Source organism: Rhineura floridana, chromosome 5 (genome assembly GCF_030035675.1).
Source record: "Rhineura floridana isolate rRhiFlo1 chromosome 5, rRhiFlo1.hap2, whole genome shotgun sequence".
Lineage (NCBI taxonomy): Eukaryota > Metazoa > Chordata > Lepidosauria > Squamata > Rhineuridae > Rhineura > Rhineura floridana.
In genome coordinates this window covers 149,279,469-149,291,495 of record NC_084484.1, presented here as the reverse complement: position 1 = coordinate 149,291,495, position 12,027 = coordinate 149,279,469, and the positions used below count along the sequence as shown (strand labels likewise).

At 43.0% G+C, this 12,027-nt stretch overlaps 1 protein-coding gene across 1 annotated transcript in view; it reads left to right on the top strand.

Annotated features, from left to right (window-relative positions):
- Positions 1 to 665: 665 nt before the first annotated feature.
- LOC133386111 (neurobeachin-like) overlaps positions 666 to 12,027 on the top strand; it is a 28,589-nt gene continuing 17,227 nt past the window's right edge. The window contains exons 1-3 of the mRNA XM_061629721.1: positions 666 to 774; positions 2,107 to 2,250; positions 4,853 to 4,888. Coding sequence (XP_061485705.1) covers positions 666 to 774; positions 2,107 to 2,250; positions 4,853 to 4,888 — 289 coding nt within the window. The remainder of the gene's footprint in view (positions 775 to 2,106; positions 2,251 to 4,852; positions 4,889 to 12,027) is intronic.

The following is a 12,027-nucleotide window of genomic DNA, read 5'->3' as shown; positions in this document are numbered from 1 at the left end:
ACTTATCACAATTATTTTCAAAGTTAATGCTTTAAAGTATATTGGGTTTGTGTTAGTCTTAGAACATTCTTCAGTGTACAGCCACTTTATTCTGAAGAATGCCTTGCACTAAACCCATAAACTCCCTAGTCAATACACCAGAGAAAGCTATTTGTGAATTTGCATCCAGGTTTCAAACGGAAAAATACAAGAAAACTCTGTAATCATTTAGGTGTACCAAACATTGAGTAAAAATTCAGTATCTGTGTTTCTCCTCTTTTGCTTATTACTTACAAAATAATCCTAGCCATGTATATTCATGAGTAAGTTATATTGCATTCATTGGGGCTTATTCCCAGGTAAGTGGGTTTAGGATTGCAGGAAATTTAACAAAAAAAACCCAGTTTGTGCATTCTGTGCATATAGGGTACCTGGTCGTTGTTTGGATGCAAGGAATCTTAATGCCTGTGTTCTTCAAACAGGAACCTCCATTCCTCATAGCAACATTTGAAACTAAGGACGCATGCAAAAGCACTTTTCTCCCGGCTATCCAGTCATTCAGAGATTATCTTTGTCAAAGCTGAAATTCTGTAATTACCTTCTTTTTACCTTTGATGAAAAATATTAAATAAGCATACTTCAGGTGCAATCCTAACCTCTCAATGGTGATGGCTGGGGGATTTAGGATGATGATGGGCCCCTTTTCACTGGTGGTGGTGAGGCTCTGCCATGGCAGAGGTCCCAAGCTGCACCGTAGCAGGCAGAAAACTGCTGATGCTGATTCTGTCACTGCTGGTAGGCGGTGGAAAGACCCAAACTGTGGCATGACAGGGCAGAGTGCGGAAGACTAAAGCTTCACAGATCCCCTGGGGAGGCCAGTTCTTGAGTCCCTCAGCTAAGTCAACCTGGAGCTGGCACAGCAAAAAAGGAAGGATCTTTCTCTCTATCTCACTCATACACATACACACCCCTCTTCTGCCCTGGCTGGCTACAGCTGACAAGGCATCAGAGAGAATCCGCCACCCTGCACCTTCCCATCACCTGTTAGGATTACACTGCCTGGATGCTTGTCCTGGTATTCTTATTCTATTTTAGAAAAGCTTGCAATGCCAATTATAGTTTGATGCCAAATGCATATTTAAAATGGTACCTATTGTGCATTTTTATTGAGAAATCAGATATGCTTGTATCTTTTCTTTTGAGAGCCTTTAAAAACACATCCAGGAATATGCAATTAGAACATCTGTGACAGATCTGTTTTTAACATATTTCATATTTCAGAATCTAAGGAAATTTGGTGGTCTGTGGACCTTGCTTGTTAATTTCCTGATGAATGGGTAGTGAGGCCAAGAAGTGCACTCAGTACGGCATGTCCTCTGAAGATAGATGATCTCAAATAAATTCTATTCCCAATCAATGTTTGATTTGTTATGTGTTAAACCACTTCTTTGTAAGGACAGTGTTTGTAAGCCTTGTAATGAGATAGCCCTTTGAGACATTACCTCTTCTTTCTGTAATTTTGATAAATGGAACTCTAATTCATAAAGGATACAGTGATTGAAGGGCAACTTTCGGTCTCCTACATTTTCATTTAGATAAATGCTTGGTTTATTGTGGCAAACTGAGGTATATTCAACTGAGTGATAAATTTAAAGAACAGCCAAGCCAACAAGCTTCTGTCAAACCAAAGTAGCCCAGTTTTATATTTCTTTCAGATAAATGTAAGTTCAATATTGTAAAACTAAATTGATTTCAGAAAGATTTCTCTAAATTGTTGATCTGCACATTTCCCACATTCACCTCTGTGTCCAAGTACAGCACTTTTTTGCTACAAGTGCACTGTTGGATTGCTGTTAAGAGGATAACTGCCAGCAGTGGAAGGCTAGTAAAATCAGGTTAGATCCCAGCCTTCTGTTTTGAAGTTTACTGCCATGCCTTTGTTCTCCAAAAGCACACAATCCCATGGATAAAAAGTTCTGGAAAGGCTGTTTTGAAGTATATTTTTGTAAATTGAAACATGTATCATGGGATAGATTCCATTTATTTCATATTGGAAAACGTTTACTTATTGCAGAAACTGGTCCAAAGCCCAAACAGAATTCTACAATATTTGTAACATTTCTATAGGCACTGAAGAAGATGTAGTAAAGTCAAAGAAAACCTTTCGAAGCCAAGCTGTGGTAAATCAGAATGCTGAAACTGAGCTCATGCTAGAAGGGGATGATGATGCCGTCAGCTTGCTGCAAGAGAAGGAAATCGACAATCTTGCAGGTAACAAACTATTTTTATTAGTTTAATGTAAATAAATGATATAAAAATTGTACTTATTCTAAACTTTCCCATCTGTCTCCTGTAGTGGCATTTATTTGAGGTAGGGAACTGTTTCATTTTGGAAACACTTTATATAGATTAACAAAGTTTTCATCTAATTTATCCTCAAAACATTATAAAAAAGCAGTTATTCAAAGATCACCTGATGAACCTAGGTGATTCATGTCCAAATCCATTATACTATCTATCATTTTACACTGATATATGGCACATGTTGTAGAAAGAGCATTTTGAGAAAAATTAATTAGGTGTATTAAAGGTTTTTATTGTGAAAAAGTAACAAAAGAGAAAATAGAGAAAATCAGCCTGACCAGCTACATTTAAAAATATTCCCACACAATCCCCATGCAAACATTTTATTTTGGGGGCTCTTTTCAAAACTTTCCTCACTTGGATCAGAAGAGTACTTCTGATGAATTTTGTTTGGGAAAGCAAGCCCCATGCCTGGATTTGAATGGCACAACAAGCCAGAGCATGCTTTGTTTCATAGCAGGAGCAGAGAAAGAGTGAAGTGCCCATGATTGCAGTAGCATACTCCAGTACACTGCTTGTTTATATTAAACCATAGTTTATTTTAACTATGGTTTAATGTGACATGCAAACCAGGTCACCGCCAATGAAGGGAGCTTCAGACTCATAGTAACCTCTTCCATTACAGAACAGACAATATTTCCCAGGGCTTTATAATAAGCATTTATTGGTAAATAAATATAATTTGTTAATAAATGTAGCTGTAACCAGAGTTCAGCTCTAGCACAGCAGTTGGTATTAACAGAAACAGTTATACTGAAATAGAGTCCTTGCACTCTGTTTGAATAAAACATCCTACACCCATGATGATTGATGAAGCAATAAATCCCATTATCATCTTCTTAACATAAAAAGAGTTAACCCAGGGGCTTTAATGATGGCTTCAACACTTGAAATAAGGGATGTGGGGGGAATCACTTCCTGGAGAAAAGTATGGTTTAACAGATATCCAATCCTTCTCAGCCATCTCTCTTGTGTTCAGTATAATTACTCTTTTCCATTCTTCCCTGTCTGTTAATCTAGAAGAGTTTTAGATTAAGTCACACTTTCTCCTAAAGTTCAACAGGCTGAAGGAAGTGGAAGGTGTTTGGCAGTTGTTAGAGATCAAGAGGAACTTTCTGCTAGACTAAAAATTCAAAAGGAAACCCTTTGTATTACATATTTTATTACAGGCAGATTTTAGTCTTCTGAATTGTGGTGGGGAGGGGAAGATCATACACATTCTGTGAAGTAAATATAACAAAATGACTAAAAGTTCATAGGGATGTTCTGGCAGTTTAGTATAAGGAATAACAAAGTACAAGCCTATAGCACAGTAGGAATAATATTAATGTAACTGAATTGCTAAGTACTTATTTCATAATTAATTTTGTATAAATATAGGTACCATATTCTTTGGTGAATAAAGTATCAGAATAGTAGAATATAACATGATGAATTATGCCACTGCTCTGTTAATTGAAGCAGGTCTGAGACTTCAATGTGTTACAGGGTTTAGGTCAAGGCAGTTCTGGTACTCATACTGAGGAATCATTACCTAATTGCCAATTTGCTACTGGGCCAGGTTCAAGGTACTTATATTAATTCACAAAGCCCTAAAACACTTGGGCTCAGAGTACCTTAAGGACTGCTTGACTCCCTATATTCCATCTTGATCACTGAGATATTCTGATGGGACACTACAATTTCAAAAGTGACAAAGCATAATTGTATACAATATTTCCTGGACTAAGAAAATACTGCATAGCAGTTGTGCATGATTTATTTATTCTGATACTTTATGTATCTCAAGAATAAGGGATAGCCAAAGTTTCTAAAAGCTCCATACAAAACCTTCATTTGGCTAAACGCCACCAAACACATAGCCAGTACTTAACTTATCAGCTATCTCCCACACAGCCTTCACTCCTTCTTCTCTTACCAGCATTTCCTCCACATCTGTGCTGCTAGGATTCCCTATCTCACTCCTACCTACAATTTCCTCAACCCATCCTTTCTCCCACCACAGCCATTGCAGCTACTGCTTCCTTCTTGCTCTCCCAACAATTACTGATGAGATTAATATATCTTTCCCTTATACCCTGTCTTTACTGTGATTCCTGGGGCAACCAACTGCAAAGCCCCACAGTTTGTGCTGTTGTTACCTACCTCATAGGCGCCCATGTTGCTCCTCTGCATTTGGCACAGGAAACAGGAAAGGCAAACTTCTAGGGCACATGTACACTAGGCTTTCTGGTCACTTTCAAGATTACAGCTTGTCTACTTTTAATGTAAAAATAAGGTTCATGGAAATGCTTGCATTTTCTTTAGAGTGTTAGGCTTGTGTGTGGTTGAAATTTTATTACAGTTAAATAGCCTTTAAAATCTGATAAATGGTCTTAAAGTTTTAAGAGCAGCAGTAGTGTATCTGGCTATTGAAGTATGATCATTTTTTTTAAAAAAAAACAGCTTTGTATTTCATTTTCTTATTTCATAATAATAAATGTTTCATAATTTTCTCTTTCAATTTTAGCTCCTAAATTTCTTCCCAGGCTGTTCATTTCAAGAGGCAAGTTGCTTATTGATAAATCACTGAGAGAGCAATAACTAGTAGTCCTTTCTGATATCTAAATCTGTGAATCAGCAGAATTTCAGTTTGCACATTTGTAGTGAATTGATCATTAACTCTTCTATACAATCCATTAATTTCCTAAGTCATAAATGTTTTAAACAAGATTTTCATTGCTTTTTGAATAATAATTCTACTAACTTGTTAGTTAAAAGTATGCTTCTAGTGTGCAATGGTCATTTACTGACAGACAGTAAAAAGATAAGAGTGAGGGCTTTTTGTTGGTTTTAATATTGGGCTGAATGTTTACTTAATAATTGGCAACATCAATAATAAATGTGATTAGCAAAGCACTACTACTACAACATTTATTTCTATTAACAGAGTCCTTGATGGAGATTCAGAAATAGCAATCAAGGTTATCCACAGAACATATGGGCATACATGAAACTGTGTTTCACCCAGTTATACCATTGGCCTATTTAGCTCACTGCTACCTATTCAAACTGGCTCTGCTTCTCCAAAGTCTCAGGCAGAAGTTATTTTCAGTCCCTGCCAGCTGAAATCCTTTTCAGTGGAGATGGTGGGGACTGAACCTGAAACATTCTACATGCAGACAGGAGTAGCTGGTGTTTCTTAAGCATTCCACTGAATACAAGATGCTGAAGGCAAGCCACAGAGGAACACTGTTGGCTTGTTCCCAGGCCACTGTTGGAAATAGAGTGCTGGACAAAATTCCCAAGACCACAGAATACAAATTGGAGATGAGGTCAGAGCCCCAAACACCTCTCCTTCAGATTATTTCTCTTTCCACTCTTCTCATTTTCTGCAGTGTCATGGAATGTCATTCTCTGACTTGATCCTCCCATTCAACTTCCCATGTTTAAAATGGCTAGAGGGAAAACCAAATTCATGCAGTCTCACACAGCAGTGTTGCACACATTATTTCTTTACCCTCAAAAACTAACTTTTGGAATTCACTGCTCCAGATGGTAAAGCTGCTATCTTAGAAGATTTTTTTAAAAGAATTAGATCAATTTGTGCAAGATTAGCTATGGCAATTATTGTCCATACAGCTAAATGGAAGCTTCATGTTCAAGGGTGGTACACCCCTGAAAAGGAGGTGCTACATGCAAGCAGGGGAAAGCTAATCACCTTTGAGCTTCCAGGAAAATCTGGCTAGCCCATGTTCTCCCCAGGTCTCTCCAAAAAGCCATGTCTCCAGATGCCCTCAACTAATGCATCTCTCTGCTGCTCCTTGCCCCCCCCAAAAAACCCCATTTTTTCCCCCTAACCATAAGTTCTCTCTCTCCAAGTCTTACACTTCCTGGTCTCCATATTTCTCATTCTGTTCAGAATCCGTTGGTAGGAGGATCTCTTCCCAACAGTCTTCTCCCATGCAAGCAAGGCGACAGAACTGCTGGTTGTTCTATCAGCCAGCCCTTAGATCTCCAGGTGCTGCTTTTGAATGCCAGGTCGGTATATAATAAAACCTCCCTTGTCCATGACTTAATTGTGGATGAGGGTGCCGACCTGGCATGTATAACCAAGACCTGGGTGGGTGAGCAGGGAGCAGTTGCTCTCTCTCAGCTTTGCCCACCTGGGTATACGGTGCAGCACTATGGTAGATCTGAGGGCCGGGGAGGCGGGGTCGCTGTGGTCTATAGGAGTATTTTCTCTCTCACCAGGCATCCTGTCCAGATGACGACTGGTCTAGAGTGCCTCCACCTTGTACTGGGCCAAGGAGACAGACTGGGAATCCTGTTGGTGTACCGCCCACCTTGCTGCCCAACAGCTTCCCTAGCTGAGCTGACAGAGATAGTCTCGGAGGTGTTGTTGAGGTCCCCCAAACTTGTGGTGTTGGGGGATATCAACGTTCATGCCGAGACTGTCCTATCTGGGGCGGCTCAGGACTTCATGGCCTCCATGACAACCATGGGGGCTGTCTCAATTTGTTACTGGCCCAACGCATGTGTCGGGTCACACTCTTGATTTGATCTTCGCCACTGGTCATGGAGATGGTGATCTGGAGGTGGGGTGTTTTTCATCTACTCCATTGTCATGGACAGATCACCGCCTGCTGAGTTTTAGACTTACGACGACTCTTTCCCTCTGCAAGGGTGGGGGACCTATTAAGTTGGTCCACTCCCGGAGGCTTATGGATCCTATTGGTTTTCAGAGGGCTCTGGGAGTTTTTCCAGCTGATAGTACTGGCGCTCCTGTCGAGGCCTTGATCGAACTGTGGAATACAGAGATGGCCCGGGCTATCGACACGATCGCTCCTGCGCGCCCTCTTCGATACAGAGCTCATACAGCTCCGTGGTATACCCCGGAGCTGAGAGTGATGAAGCAAGAGAGAAGGAGGCTAGAGTGCAGATGGAGACGAACTCCAGACGGATGCAATTATGCTTTGGTAAGTGCCTCTACTAAGTCGTATATAAAAGCGGTAAGGGCAGCGAAGAAGTCCCACTTCGCTGCCTCTATCAGGACATCTCTCTGCCGCCCAGCAGAGCTTTTTAGGGTTGTACGAGGACTCTTACATTCTGGTCCTCAAGATACCATTGAAACATCCGAAGCTCGCTGTAACGACATTGCAGGGCACTTCCAAAATAAAATTGCATGCATCCGTAGGGACCTAGACTCTGATGTTATGACAGATGAATCCATTGAAGTGTCCAGAACACGGTCTTGTCTTTCGTTATTGGATGAGTTTCAGTTGGTGCAGCTTGAGGAAGTGGACAAGGTGCTTGGAATGGTGCGGGCGACCACATCTGCTCTAGATCCTTGTCCATCTTGGCTGGTCAAGGCTAGCAGGACTGGTACCACCGGCTGGGCCAAGGAAGTGATAAATGCCTCCTTGAGTGAGGGAGTAGTCCCTAGCAGCCTCAAGGAGGCAGTAGTGAGACCTCTTTTGAAGAAACCTTCCTTGGACCCAGATAACTTGAACAATTATAGACTGGTGGCGAATGTCCCCTTTTTGGGCAAGGTTCTGGAGCGGGTGGTTGCCGGTCAGCTCCAGATGCTCTTGGATGAGACTGATTATCTGGATCCATTTCAATCCGGTTTTAGGCCTGGTTTGGGCACTGAAACAGCCTTGGTCACCCTGTACGATGACCTCTGTCGGGAGAGGGACAGAGGGAGTGTGACTCTGTTGATTCTCCTTGGTCTCTCAGCGGCGTTTGATACCATCGACCATGGTATCCTTCTGGGGAGACTCGCGGAGTTGGGAGTTGGAGGCACTGCTTGGCAGTGGTTCCGCTCCTACTTGGCGGATCGTCACCAGAAGGTAGTACTTGGGGAACACTGCTCGACACCTTGGACTCTCCATTGTGGAGTCCCTCAAGGGTCGGTTTTGTCCCCCATGCTTTTTAACATCTACATGCAGCCTCTGGGTGCCGTCATCAGGAGTTTTGGAGTGCGTTGCCACCAGTACGCTGATGACACGCAGCTCTATTTCTCCTTTTCATCTTCTGCAGGTGAGTCTGTGGATGTGCTGAATCATTGCCTGACCGCGATAATGGACTGGATGAGAGCTAATAAACTGAGACTCAATCCAGACAAGACCGAGACACTGTTGGTGAGTGCCTTCCCTGCTCAGATGGTGGATGTTTACCCTGTTCTAGATGGGGTTACACTCCTCTTGAAGGAACAGGTTCGTAGTCTGGGGGTTCTTTTCGATCCTTCCTTGTCTCTTGAGGCGCAAGTGGCCTCGGTGGCAAGGAATGCGTTCTACCACCTTCGGTTGGTAGCCCAGCTATGCCCCTATCTGGACAGGGATGACCTCGCCTCAGTTGTTCATGCTCTGGTAACTTCTAGGCTGGATTACTGTAATGCGCTCTACGTAGGGCTGCCCTTGAAGACAGTTCGGAAGCTTCAGATAGTGCAAAACGCAGCAGCCAGACTGCTGACGAGGACCAGCCGGTCAGCGCATATAACACCTGTTCTGGCCCGTTTGCACTGGCTACCTATTTGTTTCCGAGCCAGATTCAAGGTGCTGGTTTTGACCTATAAAGCCTTACATGGCGTGGGACCGCAATATCTTGTGGAACGCCTCTCCCGCTATGAACCTACCCGGTCACTTCGCTCAGCATCTAAGGCCCTCCTCCGGGTACCAACTCATCGAGAAGCCCGGAGGACAGTTACTCAATCTAGGGCCTTTTCTGTAGTGGCCCCCGAACTGTGGAATAGCCTCCCCGAAGAAGTACGCCTGGCGCCTACGCGCCTATCTTTCCGGCGCCAGGTTAAGACCTGGCTATGCTCCCAGGCATTTTAAGCGTTTATGTTATAATTTTTTTTAAAAAAATCATTTTCTTTTGTTCCTGCTTGTGTTCATTGTTTGTAGGCTGATTTTATTGTGATTTTGTATTTTAACCTTTTGTACACCGCCCAGAGAGCCATTCGCTATGGGTGGTTTATAAATGAAACAAATAAATAAAATAAATAAATAAATAAGCAGCCCAGTCCTAACACCTCACAGGCTTTCTCTTTCTAATGGGAGAACAAAGGTGTGAAATTTTGAAATGGTCAACTGCTGCCCAATTAAACAGACATATACTGCTTCCTAGATAGCAAACCTGCCCCTACCACTCATCCCCCTTCCATGTGCCACAGCACAGGTGCCCATGCAGTACTTAGCACCAACAGTACAGTGGCAAATTCAGAACAGCAGGGTCTCTTCATGATAGTCACGCCATGCCCTTTCACAGCCATGCTTCAGTCCTTCTAAGATTATATTATTTTTTATTTATTGCACTTGTATACCGCCCCATAGCCAAAGCTCTCTGGGCGGTTTACAGCAATCAAAAACATTAAAACAAATATACAATTTAAAACACATATTTTAAAAACAATTTAAAACACAATTTTAAAATTTAAAACAATATAAAAACAATTTAAAACACATGCTAAAATGCCTGGGAGAACTTTCTAACAACCTTTTAACATTATACAGTAAAAATGAGACTCTTAGGCTGTGGGTACACTAGTTGCTTCAAAAGCAACGAGAATGATTTTCCTGGCTTCATTTTGAAGCAACTCTGCTGTCACCTGGACACACCTCCCTTCCTCACTGCTGACCTCAGAACAAATCTTTCAGGACCACCCACAGCAAAGTGTTGGGCCAGTCACTGTCTCTGCCTGAGCCCACAGTAAAGCGTTTCCATCGGACACACCTGGACGGGCTGTGGGTTGTTCTACCAATCAGTTGTGAAATCTATCTGAAGCTGAATTTTTTTTTAAAAAAACACTCAAGTTGATCCAACCAGGTTTTAGAGTAAAAAGGGGCAGAGCACTTGCACCGTCACAACAGTAAGTGTGTCTGTACCCTTACTTTGTTTGGAATTTTGTTGAACAATGGATGCAAGATAAGGTGATGTCTTTTTGAAGTTCCGTTGTGCATAACAGAACTTGCACACCATTGTCTTGAAACTGAAGCACATTGGGTTTTCATTGTTCCTAAATGCTTTGGAGCATACAGAACCACCCAATCTGCCTGAGTCAAATCTCAACCATGGATTCAAGCTTTTACTGTTTTCCCACACTTCTAGTGACCAAATATCTGACCAGGCTTGAATCCTGCTTTCTGCTTCTCTGTCATTGTCAACACTTGACTGTCCTTTCTCACTGGCAGAGATATCGCTTGAATTACTGAATTCAGTGTCTCCACATTTATCTCCAGCTGCTACCAAACTGTGCCAGCACAGACTGATTTTACCCTAGTTAACTTATTCTTACTTCCTGTTCCAGCAGCTGGCAGAGGTGAGGATTCAGAAACTGCAGGGAATTAGGGGGCCATTCCACTGCCATGTCACTTTCCCCCTTAAATTATTCTATGCACTGAAATGTGTATAGAAGAAGAAAGGTATCTTATTGGGATGAAATCTTTTTATATTTTGTTGGGAAAGTGGCTTTGAATCCCGCAAAAATCATTCCAGTTTCCTCTAATTATTCACACCCTTGCCAACTACTCCTGCCTCCTATCTTTCCTTCATCCAGACACCCTGCCCTATACCCCCATTTTTTCTTTCTCACTCACTCACCAATCTCTCCCACCTCCATATCCGTCCCTTTCCTTTCACAACCAACTGTGCAATGTCCCCATTTTTGTTTCTCTCCCCCTCTCTCTCACAGTCCCTACCCCTCCTTTTCCCCCACACCCTTCCTACCCTACACTCCCATTTTCTTTCTCCCTCTCACCATCCCCTCATCTCTTCTGCCCCCTACCCCCATATTTCCTGATTCCAACCCCTTCTGCCTCGTGCCATATTTCTTTCTCCGTAACCAGTCTCTGCCTCCTACCCCCACTTTTTCCTCTCTCCAACCCCTCCTACTACCTCCTAACCCTCCTGCTCCTAGTTCCCCCCTCACACCTCTCTCTTTTGCCTCTCCTTCATGCTCTTCTCCCCTTCCCTCCCACAGCCTCTCACAGACCTCTTTAGGGCCCCACTTCCCTGCATGCCCCTCCTTGGTGGGGACTGCAGCCACTGCTCTTACCATGCTCACTGGACTGGAGGGAGGAGTTGCTGGCAGGTAACAGCCCTCTGAGGTGGGAAAGGAGGGGAGGGAAGGAGGGAGGCTTTCGCTTGCACACCTCAGCAGAATGAAGAGCTGCTGCTGCTGTTGCCACCTGGCACAGTGCGTCTTGATTGAGTAAGTGACAAGAGGGAAAGGGGTGGGCGCTCATTCGTGCCATGCTAGGCAGCAGCAGTAACAACAATGTCTTTTCTCCTGAGGTGTGTAAGTGAAGAGCAGCAGCTGCTGCTGCCATACACTTCCTTTGCAGCCTGAAGGGCCAAGCCAGGCTGAAGGGAAGAGAACCCCCATGACCTGCCTGCTGAAAAACGAATGGGACAATAATCCCCCATGACCTGGAACCAACATACCACTGCCTAGCACTAAGCAAGAAGAGAGTAAACACATTTTGTGTCACTGCCAGTGGGAGCATTCTTTCTGAGCTTTAAAAACAAAATCCTAATTTCAAAATGGTGTCAGCTGCCAACATGTACTTAGGCCTTTTAATATCCCCCCTTGTTTTTTCAGAATGGCAGGTAACAGTGTGCTGTGCACAATGAGTAAGAAGCTGCCACTGGACCTATGCTAAAGGGCTTCCCCAAGTGTTTCTGGATTCCATAACTCAAGGA